The sequence below is a fragment of the Heloderma suspectum genome, chromosome 10, assembly GCF_057233095.1.
Source record: "Heloderma suspectum isolate Gila_16-S chromosome 10, 16-S_ref, whole genome shotgun sequence".
Taxonomy (NCBI): domain Eukaryota; kingdom Metazoa; phylum Chordata; class Lepidosauria; order Squamata; family Helodermatidae; genus Heloderma; species Heloderma suspectum.
Window position 1 is genome coordinate 15640550 of NC_139467.1, and position 25066 is coordinate 15665615.

Genomic DNA, 25066 nt, shown 5'->3' on the forward strand with positions numbered 1-25066 from the left:
CAGAAGGCACTTTTCTGAGCAGCAAATTTATCAGCCAGAGCAGACATCCAAATTAAGCATTTATTAGGTTTATCGTGATAATGTACAGCAGAAAAAGGAAAAGGGGTTCAAGATAGACTGTGTGAAGAAAAATAACATGAACTATCTAATCTTATCATGAATTTGATAATCTGGCATGCTAAAGGTGGAATCCTATGCATGTTCAGACAGAAAAAAAGTCCTACAGCTCCCAGCATTCCCCAGTTGTTGGGGAGTTGCAGGACTTTTTTCTGTCTAAACATGCATAGGATTGCACCCTAAATAAACTTGGTAATCACAGACCCAATGTGATAGAAAGCAATCTTGCCTTACAAAACTGTAGATTTTTTTAAAAATATATTTTTTATGAGCAGAATGAGCTTGTTCAGTCCACTCCTGAAAGGTGGATATGAGACTCGACAGGGGATATGCACCTAATTGTAGGGATCCAATGGAAGTGAATTTTTTTTATGGTCATGTGGATCTCAAAGAAAAAACCTCTGGGAGGTGTCTTCATCTCTCTCTCTCTCTCACCACACACACACTCACACACACAAACAAACAAGCTGTGGAACTCCCTGCAAGGGAAGCTAGGTTCATTCCTTTTCCACTGTACTTTAGCTGGCAGGCAAAGACCTTTTTAGTCAAGCAGTCCTTTGGCGTGTAAGTGGGTCTGTTGGGTTGGATGCTATTTTTATTCTGTTATTGCTGTGTTTTTAATTGTGTTTTAATGCATTTGTTTTATTATTATTTTTAATCACTACATGGATTTGAAAATATCATTTTCAATACATGGCCATGAAGTGTGTGTGTGTGTGTGTGTGTGTGTATACAAACAAATATGAAAATACACCTTTTAAAGAATTATTTATAAACTTCAACAAAGGCAGACCAAATATCCATATTTGCATCCATTTGCAAGTAGCGTCTATATACCACCTGTTCAAATGTTGAACGCGTCATTAGGTCCTCAATCCATTGCATTATGGGAGGTAAGAGTTTACCTCCAATGTTGTAATAGCAGTATTTTAGCTGTCAGAAGGGCACAGAGAATCCATTTGCGCTAATCAGAGGAGGGCAACAGGGATGATCAGGGGATTGGAAACAAAGCCCTATGAAGAGAGACTGAAACTGGGCATGTTTAGCCTTGAGAAGAGACGACTGAGGGGAGATATGATAGAGCTCCTCAAGTACTTGAAAGGTTATCACAGAGAGGAAGGCCAGGATCTCTTCTCGATCATCCCAGAGTGCAGGACATGGAATAAAGGGGCTCAAGTTACAGGAAGCCAGATTCTGGCTGAGCATCAGGAAAAACTTCCTGACTGTTAGAGCAATATGACAATGGAACCAATGACCAAGGGAGGTGGTGGGCTCTCCCACACTGGAGGCATTCAAGATGAGGCTGGACAGCCATCTGTCAGGGATGCTCTGACTTGGATTCCTACACTGAGCAGAGGGTTGGACTCGATGGTCTTATAGGCCCCTTCCAACTCTACTATTCTATGATTCTATATGATCATGTGTTAACCTCCAGGAAGCAGGTAGATAATTTAAGAGGACATGTACATCAGTAAATATTAAACAGTGTTCCAGTTCAAAGTTTATACATATAATAAACTCTTCCCCAAAAGAGGCAACTATTGGGCATTGCCAAAACATATGGTTGAAAGAAACTTGAGGTGTGTTACACCTCCAGCAATTAGCCAACTTAGACAACCCCTTATGGGATGTTGTGGCATCCAATAGACATGGAATAAGAGTTTTTGCTAAATAAGCCATAACCTGAGATCCACATATGCTTCAGGTACAGATGCTAAAGCAGCGATCCATTGATTAGGCAAAATGGGACCATCCAGTTCCCGATTCTATTCCTGCTTAAGACCCTGTGTATCATATTTATTCAACGATAATAAGTATTCATAAACATGGATCATGGGTCAGTATAACTGGCCAGCCTCAATAAGTGCTTCCAATTGCAAAGGAGACCCTGAAGCTGTAAAAGTGGCAGGGCCAAACCTAGATTCTATAAAATACTGCAGTTGCAAGTATTGCCACTGAGCTGTAGCAGGCAAATTTGGCGTGCAAAGCCAAGAATGACAAAAACTCATAATCAGAACCCACTAGTTGATCCAAGGTAAAAATCAATGTATCCATCCAGGTCCACCACAAAAACATTTTCTTACCAATGTTTAAATCTGGATTTCCCCATAGACTTACTTTAGCATGAGAAAATGGATCAAAAATGTAATTGTATTTTTTTCCTCTTTATAGTTTTGTTTTGTTGACATTTTATAATAAAACATTAATTTAAATATGTTTTTAATTATGTTTTAATCAAATTTTATTTATGAGGGTAAGCTGCTTTGAGTGCCATTCTTCTAGGGAGAAAGGGTACAAATCAAATAAAAAAAATCATAAAAGGCGTGAAGCAGCTCCATTAGATTGTATTGGTGGGAGTGCGGGGTTAGAGAGGTGCTGCAGGAAACTCCCTACCATCCAAATTTGCCCCTGCATCTCTTGTCTAACCTCCCATACAAGATTTGATCTTGTATGTATGTGTTTTAAGCTTCTTCTCCATATTTTACGAGCATTCTCTGGGCCAAGGCGATCTAGGAGTGTACAGCTAGAAGTGACGGTCTTCGCTTCCCTGTGCAGACGAATGAGTTCAGCCCAGTCGGTGTTTTGCCCTCTTACATCAACGAAGCCTTCCTCTGGTTCAAATACCGAAAGGTGCAGAAGAAGAAGAAACAAAACAAAACCCTTAAAACAAAATTTCAAGAGAATAAAGACATTAGCCAAGTGGTAGAATGGATGAATCACCTATAATTAGTCTCAAAGAGGGCTGAGGGGAATCTAAATAATTTACAGGGCCGGTCCTACCATTAGGCAGAGTGAGGCAAACACCTCACATAGCAGATGCTGGAAGGCAGGGAGTGGTGGCAAGTTGTTGGGAGGATGCCCTGCAGCCCCTCAGCTAGCCTGCTGCCCTCAGGTGTGGTGACGGATGCTGTCCTGTCAACAGTGTTGATAAAATAAGATTCAGCTGCCGGTCTGGTCATCTTTTGTACATGAAAGCTCTTTAATGAGCTTCCGCCATAAAAACATGGTTGTTCAGACAGGCATTTGGGGTGGGTTAGGGTATTTTTAGAAAAATGTTTTTAATGTTGTATTTTATTGTTTTAAACTGTTCTTTTGTTGTACATCGCCCAGAGTGGCTGGGTGACCAGCCAGATGGGCGATTGATTGATTAAATGAATGAATGAATGAATGAATGAATGGGAAGGGAAGGGAAGGGTGGGGGGAATGCAGATTTGGGCCTTTACCGCAGGAAGCAAAATAACTTGACACAGCCCTAGGAAATTATGGCTACTGTTATCATTTCTTGCCTCATTTTTCCTACTTTTGAGCCAAATCAGCTCACAGGGCAGGGACCAGAATTGGAAAGAAACCCACTTACTTGGCCAGGACCAGCAGGAAGAAAACGGCTGTGTTGAAATGCCCAAATGCTGCAGTGAGGTTCTCATTATGGGCTCCTGCAATAGTAAAAGAAGATGGGGGTGGGGGGAGTGGAAACAAGGCAGCCCAGTAAGCTCATGTTCTTAAAATATCATAAGTAATTTTAGATGCTGGTAATATGAAGTCATTTAAAAAAAAAAATAAAGGAATAAAGCTGATGTCCCAACTCCTTCACTCCTCTGCTTCCCCTACAACAGGGACAGGCAACTTCTGGAGGTCCTGGGGCCATTTTCACACACCCCTGGGACTCCTGATATTGGCTGCAGTCCAGGGAGTGCCCCCTAAAAAGGGCCAAAACCACTTCTAGAGCCACAATAGTTAAATTTAGCTTGTTTCCAAGCCAAAGGTTTGGCTACGGAGTGCCAAAAGGGCCAAATTTATCTTGCAGATTTGTTGTTGTTCAGTCGTTAAGTCGTGTCCGACCCTTCATGACCCCATGGACCACAGCACGCCAGGCCTTCCTGTCCTCCGCTCTCTCCCGGGGTGTGCTCAAGTCCATATTCATTGCATCAGTGATGCTATCTAGCCATCTCATCCTCTGCCGTCCCCTTCTCCTTTTGCCTTCAATCTTTCCCAGCATCAGGGTCTTTTCCAGGGACTTTTCTCTTCACATTAGGTGGCCAAAATATTTGAGCTTCAGCTTCAGTATCTGTCCTTCCAATGAGCAGTCAGGGTTGATTTCCTTTAGGATTGACTGATTTGACCTCCTTGCAGTCCAGGGGACTCGTAAGAGTCTTCTCCAGCACCACAGTTCGAAAGTATCGATTCTTCGGCACTCAGCCTTCCTTATAGTCCAGCTCTCACAGCCATACATTACTACTGGGAAAACCATCGCTTTGATTATATGGACCTTTGTTGGCAAGGTGATGTCTCTGTTTCTTACTATGCTGTCTAGGTTTGCCATAGCTTTCCTCCCAAGGAATTTTAATTTCATGGCTACAGTCACCGTCTGCGGTGATCTTGGAGCCCAAGAAAGTAAAATCTGTCACTGTTTCCATTTCTTCCCCTTCTATATGCCAGGAAGTGATGGGGCCAGATGCCATGATCTTAGTTTTTTTTAATGTTGAGTTTCAAACCAGCTTTTGCACTCTCCACTTTCACCCTCAACAAGAGGCTCTTTAGATCTTCTTTGCTTTCTGCCATTAGGGTGGTATCATCTGCATATCTGAGGTTGTTGATAATTCTCCCGGCAATCTTAATTCCGACCTGTGATTCATCCAACGTGGCGTTTCTCATGATGTACTCTGCATATAAGTTAAATAAGCAGGGCAACAATATGCAGCCTTGTCGTACTCTTTCCCAATTTGGAACCAATTGGTTGTTCCATGTCTGGTTCTTACTGTTGCTTCTTGACCCTCGTACAGGTTTCTCAGGAGACAGGTAAGGTGGTCTGGTACTCCCATCTCTTTCAGAATTTGCCAGAGTTTGTTGTGATCCACACAATCAAAGGCTTTAGCATAGTCAATGAAGCAGAAGTAGACGTTTTTCTGGAATTCTCTTGCTTTCTCCATGATCCAGCGAATGTTGCCAATTTGATCTCTAGTTCCTCTGCCTCTTTGAAACCCAGCTTGTACTTCTGGTAGTTCTCAGTTCACATACTGCTGAAGCCTAGCTTGTAGGATTTTGAGCATAACCTTGCTGGCATGTGAAATAATCGCAATTGTACAGTAGTTTGAACACTCTTTGGCATTGCCCTTCTTTGGAATTGGAATGTAAACTGACCTTTTCCAGTCCTGTGGCCTCTGTTGAGTGTTCCAAATTTGTTGGCATATTGAGTGCAGCACTTTAACAGCATCATCTTTTAGGATTTTAAATAGCTCAGCTGGAATACTGTCATCTCTGCTAGCTTTGTTGTTACTAATGCTTCCTAAGGCCCACTTGACTTCACTCTCTAGGATGTCCGGCTCAAGTTCAGTGACTGCACTATCGTGGTTGTCAGGGACATTAAGATATTTCCTGTATAGTTCTTCTGTGTATTCTTTCCACCTCTTCTTAATCTCATCTGCTTCTGTTAGGTCCCTGCCTTCTTTATCCTTTATCATGCCCATCTTTGCACAAAACGTTCCCTTGAGGTTCCCTTGAGATCTCCGATTTTCTTGAAAATATCTCTAGTCTTTCTCATTCTATTGTTTTCTTCTTTGCATTGTTCATTTAAGAAGGCCTTCTTGTCTCTCCTTGCTATTCTCTGGAAATCTGCATTCAGTTGGGTATATCTTCCCCTTTCTCCCTTGCTTTTCACTTCCCTTCTTTCCTCAGCGACTTGTAAAGCCTCATCAGACAGTCACTTTGCTTACTTGCATTTCTTTTTCTTTGGGATGGATTTCGTTGCTGCCTCCTGAACAATGTTACTGACCTCCATCCAGAGTTCCTCAGGCACTTTTTCTGTCAGGTCTAATCCCTTAAATCTATTCCTCACCTCCACTGTATATTCATAAGGGATATGATTTAGGTCATACCTGAATGGTTTAGTGGTTTTCCCTACGTTCTTCAATTTCAGCTGAAATTTTGCAATAAGAAGCTCATGATCTGAGCCACATTCAGCTCCAGGTCTTGTTTTTACTGACTGTATAGAGCTTCTCCATCTTTGGCAACAAAGTACATAATCAATCTGGTTTCGATATTGACCATCTAGTGATGTCCATGTGTAGAGTCGCCTCTTGTGCTGTTGGAAAAGAGTGTTTGCTATGATCAGCGTGTTCTCTTGGCAAAACTCTATTAGCCTTTATCTGCTTCATTTTGTACACCAAGGCCATGCTTGCCTGTTATCCCAGTGATTTCTTGACTTCCTACTTTAGCATTCCAATCCCCTATGATGAAGAGGACATCTTTTTTTGGTGTTAGTTCTAGAAGGTGTTGTAGGTCTTCATAGAACCGATCAACCTCAGCTTCTTCGGCCTCAGTGGTTGAGGCATAGACTTGAATTACTGTGATGCTGAATGGTTTGCCTTGGATTCGTACTGAGATCATTCCATCATTTTTGAGATTGTACCCCAGTACTGCTTTTCCCACCCTTTTGTTGACTATGAGTGCTACTCCATTTCTTCTAAGGGATTCTTGCCCACAGTAGTAGATATGATGGTCCCCTGAATTAAATTCGCCCATGCCTGTCCATTTTAGTTCTCTGATTCCCAAGATGTTGATGTTCAATCTTGCCATCTCATGTTTGACCACCTCCAGCTTACCTTGATTCATTAATCTTACATTCCAGGTTCCTAAACAATATTGTTCTTTACAGCATCGGATTTTCTTTTCACCACCAGACACATCCACAGCTGAGTGTCCTTTCGGCTTTGGCCCAGCCGCTTCACTCTTTCTGGCACTACTTGGAAATACCCTCTGCTCTTCCCCAGTAGTATATTGGACACCTTCCGACCTGAGGGGCTCATCTTCTGGCATCATACCTTTTAGCCTTGCAGATTTAGTTTGCCACTATTGTCACCATTTTTTATATTTATTTGGGGAGGGCAGTGGGGAGGTAAGGGCTGCACCAGGACTGCATGTTGCCCACCCCTGCGCTACCATATCCCTCATCTCATAAAGCAAATCTAGTCGATTTTATATACCACTATTTAGGCCAGGGGCAGACAACATATGACCCCTGAGTTGCATGCACACACACACACCAGTCTTTTGTGTGGCCCCCACTTCATTTGCCACTTCTGCAGCATCATGACAGACAGCCGTGGGCACAGCCCTTGGTGGGGTCCAGGGGTGGGGGGATTGGATCCTGGACTCCCTGAAATTGACCACCCCTGATTTAGGCTATTCTAATGCCTCCATTGTGCTGCTGAATTTTATTTGGTAAGAGCACATGGTTGCAAAGCACAGGAGGGGCCCTGGCAGATGACGATGTTGTGTAAAAGCCCTGCAAACTACCATGAGTGAACAATTATGAGCACACACAAAAAGCCTCCTGTAGTAAGGCTCTATCTCTTGTCCGGGCAAAATGTAAAGTGTAGGATTTCCTGGCCCATCTACCTCTTCGGAATTTTCCAGTCTTGGCAGGTGAGTGCAGGAATCTAGAATCTGGTGGAATATCACCTGTTTTCAAGAAGCTGAGCAGGAACTGCATTATGTGGACTCAAAAAGAATTGTTCCAAAAGCAGGTGGTGTGGACTAAAGGGAGGAGGCAGGTGGGCAGCAAGGAGGAGGGGGCACACTCAGGGAGGGAGTCCAATGAGCACATCTTGCCCAAGCTCCCCCTGCCCCCAGCAAGACCTGGACCTAGCACTGCCTCCTTGCAAGTACATCTCTGCAAGTTTATCAAACAAAGCATGACAAAAGGTCACAGGCTAGTTAGCTAAAATTACACATACAGACAGACTGCAGACTGCCATAAATGAGACCAGGAACTCTCTTTATTTTGCCTTTCAAATAAATACCGGGACTGTGATCTGAATGAATGCAAGGATGAAGATGCCTGATCTAGTTTTAATTGGGTTCACTTTCAGAAAGGATTGAAGGGGTGGAGCTTCTAAATCTAGGGGAGAAGCCTAAGGCTGAACCCCTAAGCACACAACCCATAGGTACACATCCAGTGCAGTGGGGCCAGTGTGGATCAGGGCCACAATGGGGGTTTAAAAGGTTGAGGCCCCTTTCCCCACACCATGGTTCTGATTAGGGATGTTCCAGTTTGCATACATCCATTCCGTCTGCATTTCATGGATTGTCAGGCACCTTTTGTTCCATCATCCACTCATCGACAGAATCACATTTTATTTTCTGAATTTGTGCAAATTTGCATTTGCACAAATTTGTTTTTCCAGAAATTTGCACTTGCACAAATCCCCCCAAAATATGCAAATCCCCCAAATGCGCATTTTCAAGCTTTAGCCTATATGGGAAATGTGCATTTTCAGCTCCCCCCCCCCACATTTTGTCTATTTTTCTATTAATACATTTGTGAAAAATTCAGGAAAGCTAGAAAAACGGTCCACAAGTCCACAGGAAAAGTCAGTCTACTGCAGAATCTGTGGGTTGGATTCATAAAAATCTGAATCCCTTTCATTCTCTTCCAGATTTCTCCAACATCCCTAATTCTGATTGAAGTTTTCCACCCCTACCCCCACCCCCCCACCATCCCATGCTAACTATCTGTAAAAGAAAACATCTATGGAAGTAAATAAGACTTACATGCAAGTGAAGTGTGCTTAGGATTGGGTGTGAATTTACCTTTTCTGAATTTTCCAGTCTTGGTAGGTGAACACAGGCATCTAGAATCTGGTGGAGACTCACCTGTTTTCAGGAAACTAAGTGGCAACTGCACTGTGTAGACTCCAAAAGGGTTGCTCCCAGAGCAGGTGATCCTGTGATCCCCATCCAAGCTGCCGGTCCAGTTTAAGGAGCTGGTGACCTCACACCCCAGGACCAAAGAAGTGACCTTCAGGTTCCTTTTGCTGCTACTCTCAGTTATTGCCTCCCCATCCACTTGCCACTGGATGTGGGATGGAGGCTGAGAATACAGGGAGCAGTTGCAGAGGAGGCCATTTTCCTTATGCCAACATGTTGTTTTTCTCTGGGAATTTTTGCTGAGCCTGGGGGCATCTGAAGAGGCACAAAACCCCAAGGTGAATTCATTCAGATCCAGGAATGACAGAGCTGGTTGCAATACTTCAGTGCATGCACTCAGCTGAAGGCTGCCAAAGAGCCCCCCCACACACACACACACACACTTACATTGTACAATGACCTGAAAGGTCTTCCTGACTGAGCCGAGGTGATTTTCTGCCTGGCACTGATACATCCCAGTATCCTCTGATCCGACCTTGGCTAGCAGAAGTGTGTGCTCCTTGCCCTGCCTGGGGTCACTGATGGTCTTATTCCCCTTCCTCCAAGTCAAGGTGGGATCAGGCCTGCCGTTGGCTTGACAGAGCAGGCTGACAGTGTTACCTTCATGAGTCACCACAAGATCCAAACCTCCTTCCCCTTTCTGCCCTCTTAAGTCTGCAAGAGAAATGGAACTGGTTACAATCATTTAATATAAATTACATTTCTATACCGCCCCATAGCCGAAGCTGTCTGGGCAGTTTACACAGATCAAAAATCATTAAAATACAGTATACAAAGTTTAAAAACCATTTACATTTTTTTAAAAAATGCACACAGATAGTATGCACAGAGACAACATATATCTTAAAACTGAGGAATCAAGCGTAACCATAAGACAAATCCAGGACCAATTAGAAACTCATCATCTGCTGCCAAATGCCTGCGAAAAGAGAAGGGTCATAACCTGGTACTGAAAAGATAGCAATGTTGGTGCCAGGCAGGCCTCATCGGGGAGATCATTCCACAATGGGGGAGCCATGACTGAGAAGGCCCTCTTCCTTATTGCCACCATGCAAGCCTCCCTTGGGGGAGGCACCCGGAGGAGAACCGTAGAAGCTGAGCCTAGGCTATGGGTAGCTTCATGTCGGGAGAGGCGCTCCATCAGGTATTGTGGTCCCAATCCATGTAAGGCTTTATAGGTTAAAACCAGCACCTTGAATTGAGCTTGGAAGCACAATCATCTTGGGATGACACCTGTTGTTAACAAAGCCTTTCCTAATACTGAGAAGCACTTGTGTCTATTCTGGGACTGTGCTATACACCAGGCCTACATGGCCAGTGACCCACTAAGGCAAATACAGTCCATCACCCTGCCAGGTCTTGACCAGCCATGTTCTTGATTCTAGCAGGCAGCAAACCCAGGAGCTTTCTGGGGCAGCTTTCTTTGGGATCTTTATGAACTGCCCTTCATCAAATGATATCAGGGTGGTAAACAATGAAGATACAGTGAAAACAATAAATACTATCATAAAAACCCCAAAGGCAGTAAACAACAACAACGTGAAAAAGAACTGGCCAACTTAAAACGTCTGGGACCACAAAAAAGTTTTGACCAGGGGAGGAAATCATAGACTCATAGAATCATAGAATGGTAGGGTTGGAAGGGTGCCAGAAGGGGCCTACATGATCATTGAGTCCAACCCCCTGCTCAATGCAGGAATCCAGAAATGATCGTGAGGTCTGCACCAGTTGCACTGCCATCGGGAAGGTTTTCCAGAAACAGGGTGCCATAACAGAGAAGACTCTTTCTATAGACATCACACAAATGAAAAAAGCACCTTGAGAAGAATCAACCCTGCAGATTGCAAGACGTGGGAAGGCTGATACAGGGAGAGGTTGTGCAGGCCTGGTTTTTGGTATAACCCCACACCAAGCTCTCAGATGTAGACGCTTTAGGGGTTTGTGCACAATTTATTGGAACCTGCTTTGGGAACCAATCTTGGCTGAAAAGTGGTGTATGACTACGACATGCAACAAATTATATCTGAAGCTACTACATGATAGTTGGTGTTATATGACTGATGCACAGACTGGCTACTGAGGACATAGCTTCCTTATCTTGGGATCATAGTACCTGTCAAGAGAAGGAACCTAATGGAGTGATGATAACCTTATTGTTTGAGACCAACATCCTACGTTACTGGAATCAGATCCCAGTAATGATGATTAGATACCAAGGAGAGAAGAACCCAGACCAATTTGGTAAAAAGCATCCTCACTTCAGTTCACACCTTTCCATTTCACAAGTGGAAATATTTCAACATTCCAAGTTGTAGGGATGGATTTACATGTGTGTGTGTGAGGTTAGCCAAAAGCATGTGTGTCAGGGCTGCTGTAAGGAATGACATGTTATAATGACACGTATTTGCTGTTCCTTCCCAGCTACTTCCTGTTCCTGCCCATTCTGTCACATTCTGTCCAGCCAGTCCACCCCTAGATACCAATCCACTCTAATCACCTGTTCCACAGCATACCTACCCCCATCGTCTCCACTTTGAAGTCCTTGAGCAGAATTCTCCAAGTGGAGAATACTGATTTCCCCTAGATCATTTCAGAGTACTGGAGGTGCCTTGAAATTATCTAGGAGAAATCACTATTCTAAGAATGGGGTGGCTGGGATATCCAAAATGTTTTAGAGCAGGTGTGGGGAATCTGTTTTCTGTTGAGAGTTTAGTTCCCTCAGTGGGAAACTGCTAGGGCAGCATGCCAGTGCTAGGCACAGTTACCCCTTTTCTCACTCTCTCTTTCTGCCAGCTCCTTCTCTCACTCCTTCTGACACCCCAATTCTCTCTTCCTCTCTCTTCCTCTCTGTCCATTGGGCTGCCAGGGTAGGGACAGGACATTCCTGGAAGAGAGGATCTGAACTGATCATTCATGGAAGACATTTGAAATTAGGCTTTGGGCCTCTAAGGCTGCCCACCCTTGATTTAGAGTTTCCTATCTTACCACGGTGTCCAAGGTTTTCTATGCTCCCTGTGATTTCAATGTCCCGAGGTTGATCTGAAACATAAGAATGGGAACGGTTAGGACACCAAATGGATTGGTGGGAAAGCTAAGATTAAGAAGGCAGGGCAGAGATTGTGACAAATCATGGGGGATGAAACACTACATAGAACTCAAGGAGCTGCTCACAAGCTAGGTCAAGATGTGTGGTGTTCTGAATGGTTTCCCAGATAGCAGGGTATCAGACCTGGTAGGTAAGGACTTTATCCTGGCCAGCTAGGGAAGGCATGAGGGTGATACCGGGACCACAGGTCCAGTTCCCATTTCGGTGTGGATAGTTCCATGTGGATGGCTCTAAGTCATTTTTTAGACTCAGTGGTCCAAAAGGTTTGGATTGTGGTCTCGGATTAGGTCATAAGAACATCAGAAGAGCCCTGCTGGATCAAACCAAGGTTCCATCTAGTCCAACGTTCCATTCACACAGTGGCCAACCAGCCGCCCATGGGAAATCCAAAGGCAGGACAGCACCCTCTCACCCATGTTCCCCAGCAACTGCTGTACGTAGGCATACTGCCTCTGATACTGGAGGTAGCATGTTAGCCATCAGGACTAGTAGCCATTGATAGCTTCTGCTCCAAGAATTTGTCCAATCCCTTTTTTAAATCCTCATCCAAATTGGTGGCCAACACTACATCTTGTGAAAGAGAATTCTATAGCTTAAATGCTGCTTGGCAGGTGACAGTGACTGGTTTCCCCCAAATTAGCTCATTGTGAGATCTGTGGTTTCTCTGTCATCTCAGAGTTAACAGAAGTCCCATGAAAGAATCAGAAGAAAATTCAAAGGCCACTCCGTGGTCAACAGGATACTGAAAGTGTCCATTATGGATAGTCTCCTGTGTCCCTTCTACAGTTGTTGCTATCCATGCTTCTTCCAAAAACTGTCATTCTTTTGCTTTTCCCTTAAAAAGAATTTAAGTTACAGTGGAGCTGAGGCAGAAATGACTATGCACTTCTGTACACTTCACTGTTACTCAGTTAACTCCACTGCGCTGTAATGAACAGAAGCCATAGGATTGCCAGGCAGTCTGTTAATGACTGAGGTAAACAGCCCTGAAGGAGGTGTATATCATGGCTGCTGAATGGATCCTAATGGAGCTAATGATTACACAGGCACTGTAATACAGCTGAGAACAGGGAGATGGCCAAAATAAGATGCCTTGCGATTGAGTAAGCTTTGAATTCTTCTTCAGGCATTGGTAGGAATCAGAAGATCCTGAATTCAGAAGAGTTACACAAATGTAGAAGCTGTCACTGAATTTTGCAAGCATTGCAGGATTCAACAGGAGTTTCTGCAACATTCCACTAGAGATGTAAATTATTATTTTAGGAAAAAACTTAAATGTGGGGGAAAATTGAAAATTAAGCAATTCTTATTTTTTCTTAGCACTATTTACAGATCTAAATTACTTGGTTGCTTTAGGACAGCCTTTCCTAACCTGGTACCCCCTCCAGATACTCTGGACTTCAGCTCTTATCAGCCTCAGCCAGGATGGCCAATGGTCAGGAATGCTGGCCATTGTAGTCTAAAATACCTGCAGGACACCAGATTGAGAAAGGCTGCTCTAGGAATGTAAGGCAACCTTCATGTTCCTAAGGTTATATTATATAAAATTTGGTTTGCTCATAAAATTATCACTATATTTGAAAACTTTAAAAAGTGAACTCAGTAAATTTGTAATTATTGTCGGACTAACCTATACTTTTAAAATTTAATATATCAAACTTTATAATCTTATGAGCAAACCAAGTTATACACAATATATTTTAGGTTCCTAGTTTATGTCTGACCAAGGAGAACTTCAGCAAGTAGTCCCTGAAACATCTGAATCATCCTAGAAGCCAGAAGAAGCAGGAAGAACCGGAGTCAGAAGAAGACAAGTCCAGAAACACAGGACTCAGTAGAACAAATCCCAAACTGTCAAGAATGTACATTTTCTTCCCTACTGTGATATGATGACTCCATTCACATGTTGGGAAACTGAACATGACTTGGAGCATCCCAAAATGTCTATCAGTGAAAGATACAGTGGATCAATAATTTTAATAAGAAATAGAAGAAATAACAATGCTGAGAATCTTACAGAGAGGATTAAAAAACATTTTCCCACATGGCTTCATTATTTCCAGACATTTTACATCTCTAGACTGTCTATAAGGGTGCAATCCTATGGGATGCTCCCTAGGTACTCCTAAGACTCTGAACCCAGAGCTTTACATTGTATCCAGTGCAGAGAGGGAGGCGCCTTGAGCCTCGCATTCTGCATTTAAGGTAGACAGGCATTTTCACCCATCTAGCAGAGGCTTGGGGGAGGGGATAGAAGGAGGCTGGGGCAGCTATAGGATTTCCCATAAGGCTGCTGTGCCTGTCTCTTCCCCTCTCCACCCCCAATAACTCCTTTTCCCCATCTCCGCGCTCTGTTTTGCAAGCGTGCAGAGGTAGCCAGTGTGGTTCTTTCCATGCTAGCTGGGAGGGGGGGGAGGAAGCATGGTTTCCTGGCTCAGAGCTCGGACCCCTATCTACAAGCTGGAGCCAGGAAACCAAACAATCCTATGTGCCCCCCCCGCCCCCCGACATTGTCTAGGAGACATAGGATTGCTCCCTAAAAGTCTTTTTATTGCATAGTTTTTAGAAATCATTTGAAGGGGAGTAAAGTCTTAGTAACAATATATTAATGCCTTGTCTTAAATTCTAAAAGAAAATATTTCATAATCCAAAGCTGTTCAGTCTTGGGGGGAGGGGGGTGGACAAAAACTGTCCTTGGGAAAAAAAATTGAAAAAAAAAGTTTTCTCCCCCTATTTTTCCCTAGGTTTTTTTTTCCTGACCCTTCACATCTCTACATTCCACCAGTAGACAAAGTTAATCTTAAACTTGGGGACCAGACAGATCCAATGAGCAGGGATTATGTTCCAGATCTTATTTGTGGTTCTACGGCCTCCCGACTCCCTGTTCTTACAAAAGAAAAAAGAGAGGAAACCATTGCAAACTTCAAATCAATATAACATATGGAGCAACTAAATGCAAAGGAGTCCAGGGCTGCAAGAGGCTAATCTATCTTGCCATGAGAAAAGCTGCACTTGCTGAAATTAATTTCTTTTATTATCATTTATTGCATTTCTATACTGCCCAGTAGCCAAAGCTCTCTGGGCAGTTTACAAAGATTAAAACCCTTAAAATTACAATATTGTAACATATTAAAAATTTAAATACAACACATACACACACAATTTGTAACAACCGACCAGCATAAAAGGTACAGGAGCCCTGGTGCATCTGTCTGGTCACCCTAGAAATAGACTGCTTTCTAAACCAATAGAGAAGTCTTGTGTTAATTGTGGACTCATCTTGAATGGAGTGAAGCATAACCAGGGGACATGGAAACCAACATGACTGCCATCAGACTGCTGACAGGGGCCTCAGAAGCAGAGTCTTCTGCTCCTAGAAGTTGTGACGGAGTTGATTTGTGCAGTGTTGCAGACGTCACCCGAGAATGGCTTCAAATGTGGGTAGGGATGTGCGAAACCTCCCTGGGGTTCTCTGGGGCAAGTTCCCTAGTGGCGAGTTTATCATCCCTATACTGTGGAACAGCTGAGAAGGCTGTTGAGAGAGAGAGGAGTCAGGAGATAGCGAACATCACACTCAAAGCTGCAGATAGAATTATAGATAGAACTTTTTCCACCCACGCATCAGGGAAGAAATGTTAAAAGTTGGGGGGGATGATAGAATTAATTAATAAATAAGTAGGAAACCACTTGCCTGTCACAGAAACTTGAGGTGAACTATAGCCACTTCTAAGGGAATAACTGAATCTCAAGACATTGTTAGCTTCAATTCTGAAGTAGTACCGCCCCTCATCTTCTAACTGAGCATCAGTGATGCTGAAGGAGCAATTGCCTTGTTCTGGATCTCCTGTTAAATGGAAACGGTTCTTAGCAGATGTCTCGATGGGCTGTTTCTGGTCATTAGTGGCCACAAGACGACCCGGAACCTGGCGTTTGGGGTTCAGTTCAATAGTGTGTTCAGTTCCTGGCTCATCCTTAAGCCAGTATGCAAACAGACTGTTATTTGCTGACAACTGCCTTCTATAAGTGAACTGGCAGGGAATGTGAATGTAGAGACCTCGCTGCACAGTGACAGAGGATGCTTCCAGCGTATAACCCTTTACTTGTTGGCCCAGTATATCTGCAAGAAGAAGAAAGGCATTTTGGTACATGGTCAGATGACTCAGTGTTGCTCAGATCCTCCTATAGTTTTAGTGCGGCCTTCTACTTTCTTTTAATTTTGTAATTTCCTAAAATAAATAGATTCTAATTTACAATGTTGTCTGTAGTGATGTTTGTCTGTTTGGATTAGCTTGGTTACACACTGAGGTGTTAGAACCAGTTTGGTGTAGGTTCTGAAGTTAAACGTGACTGAATTTACACCAACTTGAATTGCTCCCCCTGAAATGCATAAAACTGGTATGTCTTCCTCAAATGCTGTGTTTCCCATGGTAATATCTAGCTTAAAAAAACCCCACCTACATGTCATCATTGCATTTAATATTTCCACACCCTGCTTCAGTTCAGTGGCGGAGACCAGGATAGAAAGTGCTGAATGCTATGATGTCACGTCACACATTTCTTCTGTTAAATGTTCCTGTTGGAGTAAAGCAACAATGCTAATGATATCATCTGAACCAGTGGGTGGCAAAAGACAAAAGGGAACTTGTTTTCTTCCTCCACTAGTTTCTTCTTGTAACTACTGTTTGGTGTCGGCTTTCTTCACACGGAGCTTTTATCCTGCGATTGAGATGGCTCTGTCGCGGAAGTTTGCGGGCTCTTTAGATGACGCCGTGATCCTCCAGGGCATCTCCTGTACTAAATGCCCTTTGTTCCATTTTTAAATAGATCACAGATAATGAGCTATCAAATTACCCCGTTGTGTTCTGCTTGAGTTCCCTCCATGAAAAGAAGAAAAGTGGCAAGAATGGGAGCCAGATCAATGAATGATAAGGAAGACTCAGACACGGGGAGAAGGAGGGGGGGAGTGGGGAAAAGAAGCAGGTGAAAAAGGGAGTCGTCGTGATCCTGCATTTAAAGCAGAAAGCCCCGTTTTAAATGTAGGATTTTAGGCTCGTGTAGAGATGCTGGTAGATTGCAACTGTCAAGCTTTACTTCCTTCCTTCCTCCTCTTTCATTGGTAATAAGTGTTCCTTTGTTTGAACAGTGCAACCATAATGGCCATGCTCAACCTTTCTTTCAGAAACTATTTGTTTTCCCAGGAGCTATGAATTCCCAATACAATGGTGCTTGCTTTTGAGTGTAGCAGTGTGTGTATGTGTGTGTTTCTTTCTATAGCACTTGCTTTGTACCAGTTGCATGCTGATACTACGTAGCTATAACTTACCAAACAAATACAACTCTTAACAGTTCCTGGAGAAACTCAGGTTAGCATGTAATTGGCTTTCTAGAGCTGTGAAACCATGCCAATGACATTGCACAGAGCCAGGTAAGATAGGATATTTGTTTCCAGAGTTTTCTTACTGTGGTTCATCACACCTACCTTTGCAGAGAAAGACAAGGATTAGAAATGTCAGTGTGGTGAGATTTTTCTCCATCTTCCAGGGGGAATCCAGGAGATGCTCAGATCTCATGTCACTTGGTATCCTTTCAGAACTGGAAAGTTGTTTCTCAGGCTAGAGAACTGGTGGAGAGAAAAGCAGGGTGGCAATGAGCAAACATAGGAATACAAACTGCAGGGATGTATATACATCCTAAATCCTAGGTTCAAAACTCACCTCAGTTATAAATTCACATTAAGAAATTTGTACAGGCGATATCTCATACCTCAGTCTCTCATCTGTAAAGTGATAACAATACAGGCCCATCTTAACAGAAGTGATCCAGGAGGTTTGGGCACCTAAGATGAAAAAAATCAAATAGGATCCCAGCATACCTTAATGGCCCCACTACTTAAAATTTTCTGAGTCCCAATCTTTTAGTAGCCAGTACACCACCACCCAAACACAAGAAGGAGGCATCAGAAGACTCAGGGAACCCTGAGGTTTGCAGAAGTACAAAACAACAACAACCACTACAACAACCTGTAGGAAAAAAATCCCATCAGGTGGTAACCCTCTCTTAGGGATATATGAGAAATTTGCTTCAGTTTGTTTCTGATCAGGATTTACCTGATTCACACCTTCTAGACTGAACTCAGGCACAGTCAGTGGCCGAAGTCCATACATTTCTGAGCTTGCAATGTGATTTGCAGACCCAAAAAAGATGTGTTTGAAAGCATGGGTGCATTTGAAAAATATGCATGAAATAGCACATACTTTTTGAAAAATGCACACAAATACACTTTAATCAATGGGAGAAGAATGCTATTCAAGATGTGCACAACTGATGCATACATTTGGAAAAATAAGCACAAAAATATGCATGGATTTTCATGCAAAAAGAAAAAACACACAGCTCGCAATCTGAGAGAGACTCAAGTCAGAACAAGTTTCAAGATGGAATTCGGGGAATGTTGGTGAGCTCACGTTTTGCACATCCCTCCCCTCTCCCCCGTCACCAGTCACCCCACTGCCCCAAAGCAGCCATGAGGGCTGAGCATGCTCAGTGCACATGGAATACTGACTGATGGGGGTAAATAGAAAAGGTGGGAAGGAGTGGCCAGAATTAGGGATGTACAAAAGTCACTTACCTTTTCACAGGGGTGATTCGCGGTGGGGGGGAGGCACTTCGCTTCTCCCCCTGAAGTTCAGGTGAGGGGGGGGAGGCGCCCCGCCTCGCCCGGCCGAAATTCAGGCCGAGGAGTAGCACCCTGTCTCCCCGGACGCGAAAGAAAAAGTGAAGAAAAAAAAAACCGTGATAGGCTACGTAACGATTAACGTAGCCTATCACGGCTAGATTTCCAAAGACAGCCATGATAGGCTACATTAATCGTCACGTAGCCTATCATGGGTGACTTTGGGGGGAAAAAAAAGAAAGCGCGTACGCAAATGGCGGCGGCCCATAGGCGCCGCCATTTGCGTTCCTTATTTTGGCACGTCTAGTCTACGTAAAGATTTACGTAGACTAGACGTGCCAAAATAAGGAACGCAAATGGCGGCGCCCATGGGCCGCCGCCATTTGGATACGCACTTTATTTTCCCCCCAAAGTCACCCATGATAGGCTACGTGACAATTTACGTAACCTATTATGGCTGACTTTGGAAATCTAGCTGTGATAGGCTACGTAAATCGTCACGTAGCCTATCACGGGTGTGTGTTTTTATTTTGTTTTTTACTTTTTTATTTTGTAATGGTGGCGGTGGCAGCCAGTCGGGAGACCGGCCGCCGCCCCCGCCCCCGCCGAAACGCTGCCGGGACCCGCTGCCGAGAGGGACATTTGGCCACAGTAAGTCCCATCCCGGGGGGGGGGGCGGGATTTCCCCAACACTTTCGGGGGGCCGAATGCCTTGGCGCTCGGCCTCCCGAAGATTCATTGAGAAATTCTCCGCCATCCCTAGCCAGAATCCTGAAAAGGGAGCAGTTCACGCTGCAACATTTTGTTACGGGTCCCACTTGTAATGAATGAAACTGTCTTGGACCATTGGTCTAGCTAGGCCAGTATTGTCTACCCTGACTGGCAGGGGCTCTCCATGGTTGTGGGCAGAGATCTATCCCAGAAGATGCTCAGGACTGAACCTGGGACTTTCTGCATGCAAAGCTACTACTGTTGTGGCCCTTCCCCATAATAAGAAATTATATAACTAACTAGTTGTTGTTGTTGTTGTTGTTGTCTAAATGCCACTTTAAATTGCCACCTAAGGCAGCTGCGTTACTTTAACTCATTGGTCCTCTGGCCCTGTATGTTAGAGAGAAGGTGTAACGTTGCAGAGATCATTTATGTGACAGGTTTACAGAACTTGGTAAAACATTCTCTATAGATATGACTATGATTAACATGGAGGAAGTGGTTCTGTGTGAACCAAAATAACTTTTTAAAATGTGGGTGTAAAATGTGGAAAGAGGTCGGTATTTTTTTTTATCCCTCAGAGGATTTCTGTCCCCTGGTTCCTCTCCACTTCTGAAAATTGAATAGAATTGGCCTTGGGAAAGGGGAAAGTATTGATAAGTCCTTTTGGCCAACATGGCTACCTTAAGAACATAAGATCCCTGCTGGATCATACCAAGAGTCCATCTAGTCCAGCATTCTGTTCACACAGTGGCCAACCAGCTGTCCACAGGAAAACCACAAGCAGGACATGAGTGTAACAGCACCCTCCCGCCATGTCCCCCAGCAACTGGTGTACATAGGCATACTGCCTATGATACTGGAGATAGCATAGAGCCATCAGGACTAGTAGCCACTGATAGCCTTCTGCTCCAGGAATCTGTCTAACCCCCCTTTAAAGCCATCCAACCTGGTGGCCATCACTGCATCTTGTGGAAGCGAATTCCTTACTCTATGTGCTGCGTGGAGAAATCCTTCCTTTTATTTGTCCTGAATCTCCCACCCATCAGCTTCATGGGATGACCCTACTGGGTTCTAGTATTATGAGAGAGGGAGAAAAATGCCTCCCTATCCACATCCTTTCCTCTTTGTGTGCCCAGCTTAACTGTTAACCCCACTGCCAAGAAAATCCATTGTCTTGTTAAGATTTAGCAACCTGGAAGGAAACTCCATTTCATGAGGAGAGGCCTGCATGTATTCGTTAAACCACCTGCATGGGTCATCAAACGTTGTTCTAGTCTCCAGGTCTGTCAAGGCCAGAATGGAACTCTTGCCAAATTACACTGAATGATGCCAGCTGGGCTGTGGTGAGAGCACTTCACCTCGCCACTCCCGTCCTGTAAGCCAAGGAAGTTATCCAGCCCACTAGTGATTAGGCTTGTCTCTGAGGATAATATTCAGTTAGCTAGCCATTGGTTCAGGAGGTTTATCTCTGAAAAAAGTATTTTGCTAGCCAGGGATTGGCTAAGGAGGCTCACCTCACATTTGTTAAGGCCGTGTGTGTGTGTGTGTGTGTGTGTGTGTGGCGAGGGGGGGCAGGGATAAAGCAAAGGGGAGGTACTGCTGCCATTTTGGGACTCCTTCACTTGGAGCTTTTACCCTGAGATTGAGATGGCTCCTCCACAGAAGTTTGCAGGCCCTTTGGATGTCATCATAACCCTCCAGGGCATCTCCTGCACTAAATGACCTTTATTCCGTTTTTAAATAGATCGAAGATAATGAGGTATCAAATTACCCCACTTGTGTTCCCTCCGTGAAAAGGGGAAAAGTGGCAAGAAGAGGAGCTGGACCAATGAATCATATGGAAGACTCAGATGAAGGGGAAAGGGGAGGGGGGAAAGGAAACACATGTAAAGGGAGTCCATTGTGATCCTGCATTTAAAATGGAAGCAAAAAGCCCCATTTTAAATGCAGGATTTTAGACTGGCGTAGAGATGCTCTGAGACTTCATGTCTTCATCTTGCCTTCATCTGTCTACTCTAACTGGCTTTTGGACCTGTGAGCTTTTGGATTCCAAATTGAGTCCTGTTGGTAGACTGTTACTTAGATAATGCATAGGGAAGGATTTGGTATTGCTCTGTTATTTTTGCTGGCAGCATTGGGTTTTCTCTGATATTTGTACACCTTTTTACCACTTTCCCTATGTAAATACACTTAATCTCTACCTTCAGAGCTGTGTGTGCTTTCTTCCAGGTAAGCCTAAGTACAAACTTCAGCATCTTCTGCTGGGCTAATTGCTACTGTGCAAAGTTTCAGACTTGGGGGGGGGGGTTGTAATAGAGGGTGCTATCTGGGACCCTTATTCCTGAGTCCCAAGTCCTCAGTCCCTGAAAGTCTGACAGTCCCCTGGCTCTGGCTGAGGTGGATGCAGTTTGCCCGCTGTCTACACTGCAGGGAGCCTGGGCAACTCCCTTCCCTCCCACCTTCCAAACTATGGAACCTGTTTAGAATGCTTGGACATGTCAAGTCTATGAAAGGTTGCAGTGTCTCTGAGCATGTACAGAGTGTTCACTGCTATGCTGAATAGCCTCAGTCTACCTCCACACTTCTGAGATTAGAGGTAGCAGGGCTTGCAGACTTCTGCAGTCTCTGTTCCCTTTCATTTAACTGCCAGCATTTGGGCTCAGATCTTGGTCTCTTTCTCACTCAGTACAGCACCCTTCTCCAACTTGTGCCCTGCAGTTGTTTTCAACTTCAACTCCCATCAGCCTCTGTCAGCAAGGCCAATGGTCAGGAATGCTGGGAGTTGTAATCCAAAACACCTGGATGGCACCAGATTGAGGAAGGCTGCGGTAGAGCATCTTGAAATAGAGGAAGCAGGGAAAACCTCAGCTCAGATGTCATGATTACTCAGTTCCTCTTCTTCCTACCAAACTCCAAAGGCTCACCAGGCCAGAGATTCACAGATAAGCTGCTGAACACCTGTGGGTGTCAGAAACATGAAGAGAGGCACGAGAACAGAGCACAGTTTGGAGGAAATTGGTAGCTTCATAGTGTTCTCCTGGTATCACAAACCTGGCCTACAGCTCATAGATGGGGCACCTCAGGCAGGGCTGGCCCTACCTTAAGGCAGAGTGAGGCAGTCGCCTCAGACAGCAGATTTGGGGTGTCCTAAAAGGGCAGCCAATTGTTAGTTATTTACTTTGCTTTTACTATATTTCTACTACCAGGGATAGGGAGAAGTGCTTATGGGATGTCCTGTCTCATGTACCAAAATAACTTGGCTGGCTTTGGATACAATGAACCTCAGGTGAGTGGGAAGGTGGGGGCACAATTTGCTGCTCTCTGTCAGGCAGCAAAATGTCTCGGGTGGGCCCAGGCCCTGGCCCCAGGGAACAAAGAAGAGATGGGACACAGAGGTAGATTCTACAAAAACAAACAGAACACCCTCCAAAGAAGGGCACATGGGTGCATGCAATTGTGTAGAAGAAGGAATTTCAGTCAGTGCAGCAGCCTTTTCCATCCTAACAGCATGAACATATGAGAAAATGGAGGTGATTAAATTTTGCACAACATTCCAGAAGCCCAGTCCTGCATTTCATAAGGCATATCAAGCATGCAAAAGCCTGTTCAATCCACCATCCTCACAACCACCCTTTGTGGCTGGGCCATCGTTATCCCCATTTCACAGCTTGGGGACCTAAGCTGGAGAAACGGTAATATCTAAGCCAGGCATTCATATCGAAGATGGGATTTGGTTCCAGACCCAAAGTTGAACTCTATCTCAGTGGATTACACTTGCTTACCCCACACCCCCGATGCAGGATCTATATCCACAGAAGTCTTGCTGATCCATATCCTTGAGGACCACCTGTCCTATTTCTTTGACAGGATGATTTGGGTATTGGCACAACTTTGGAGGAGTGAATTAAAGGATGAGGATGAAAGAGACCTGTGAAAGAAGAGTAAAGGGCAGATGCAGTGTTTGGTAAGAAGCCATGGGATAATCTGGATTGGCCAAGGAAGAATTGGTTGGGAATGAAGAATGTATGGGGAGAGATAATGGGGAAAGGGTTGTAAGCATAACTTTTCTAGATAGCTAGTGGTCTGCTGGATAACTAGGGAGAAAAAAAGACTGGCCTCTTCTTGTGCCTTTAACTGCAGGGCATGGAGATAAAGAAATTCATGTCTGTCTGTCTGTCTGTCTGTCTATCTGTATTTATTTATTACATTTATATCCCACCTTTTTTCCTCCTAAGGAACCCAAGGCAGCATACACAATCCTCCTCCTCTCCATTTTATCCTCACAACAACAACCCTGTGAGGAAAGTTGGGCTGAGAGTCTGTGACTGGCCCAAAGTCACCCAGTGAGCTTCCATGGCTGAGTGGGGACTAGAACCTGGATCTCCCGACTCCCAACACTCTCCCACTACACCACACTGGTATCAGGGTGGAAACTGAGCCCAGAGAGCCTCAGAGCAGTTCAGATTCTGAGGAGGAACACCAATCCGTGGGAGAGGGCCCAGCTCATCCCTCACAGGCTCAGCACCTGGCAGAGATTCCTCCTGCCAGCATTCCTAAGATAGATAGTGACCCTGGCAGTGAGGGAGTGCGGGAGGGGGGCTTCTTAGATGCTCGACGCAGACACAAAGAGCGAGGAGCAATGGAGGGTGCGGAAAGGAGGCGTAGCGCCTGTTTGGCACGCAAGCAGTGGCCGCCTCCCATGGACCCAAGGGAAAGAGGGAGGATCTCTCCTGAGCCCATAAGTTCTGGGTCTTCAAGTGACTCTCTTTCAAATGGGGATCAACTGCCTACTTGAAGCTTAGGCCACTCTGCTGGTCCTTGCTTTAGTCGCTGGTGATTAGCATCTGAAAGTAGGGATGGCGGAGAATTTCTCCACGAATCTCCGGGAGGCCGAATGCCAACGCATTCAGCCCCCTGAAATTGCTGGAGAAATTCTCCGCCCCCCCGCGCCCCCCCCCCCGGAATGGGACTTACCTTTGGCGAATGTCCCTGGCGCTGGCAGCTCCCGGCGGCTCCCAGCGGTGGTGCGGTGGCGGCGGTGGTGGCCGGTCTTCCGACCGGCTGCCGCCGCCGCCATTTCCCAGTAAAAAACAACAACAACAACAAACGTGATAGGCTACGTAAAGATTTACGTAGCCTATCATGGCTAAATTTTCCAAAAACACTGTGTTAGGCTACGTAAATCCTTACGTAGCCTATCACGGCTGACTTTGGGGGGGAAAAAAGCATATGCAAAGCTTGAAGAGCAACAGCAAGATGAGGCAGAAGTGGGAAATGCTGAGGTGAAGAAAAATGGAGTAGAGGATACTCCTTGGAAAAGGGTGACAGTTAGGAGAAGAAGAACTAGACGCCACTCTGCACCAGTGGAAGCAGTGGAGCTGTGGAACCGATTCCAGGTACTTGCGGATGAGACTGGAGGACAGCCTGCAGAGGAAGAATCACAGGGGAACCTACATGAGAGTGAGCAAGAGGCTCAAGGTCAGTCAAACAGAGGCGATGAAACCCGGGCCTACAAGAAGAAGAAGAGTGGTAGTAGTGGGAGACTCCTTGCTGCGTGGGATTGAGACCCAAGTATGTCGCGAAGACCCATGGACTCAGCAGGTATGTTGTCTCCTGGGAGGACAGATTAGAGACGTGACTGAAAGGTTGCCTGCACTCATAAAGCCCACTAACAGGTATCCCTTTCTTCTCATCCATGTGGGAACAAATGATACCGCCAAGCGGAGCTACGAAGAAATCACATCAGACTT

At 44.8% G+C, this 25066-nt stretch overlaps 1 protein-coding gene across 1 annotated transcript in view; it reads right to left on the reverse strand.

Moving 5' to 3' along the window:
* Positions 1 to 47: 47 nt before the first annotated feature.
* The window catches only part of LOC146337798 (sialic acid-binding Ig-like lectin 5), a 28145-nt gene continuing 3126 nt past the window's right edge, over positions 48 to 25066 (reverse strand). The window contains exons 2-8 of the mRNA XM_084814359.1: positions 17409 to 17549; positions 15621 to 16046; positions 11809 to 11862; positions 9211 to 9477; positions 8770 to 9078; positions 3476 to 3551; positions 48 to 2778 (exon numbers count right to left, since the gene is read on the reverse strand). Coding sequence (XP_084670485.1) covers positions 2709 to 2778; positions 3476 to 3551; positions 8770 to 9078; positions 9211 to 9477; positions 11809 to 11862; positions 15621 to 16046; positions 17409 to 17499 — 1293 coding nt within the window. The 5' untranslated portion in view covers positions 17500 to 17549 and the 3' untranslated portion in view covers positions 48 to 2708. The remainder of the gene's footprint in view (positions 2779 to 3475; positions 3552 to 8769; positions 9079 to 9210; positions 9478 to 11808; positions 11863 to 15620; positions 16047 to 17408; positions 17550 to 25066) is intronic.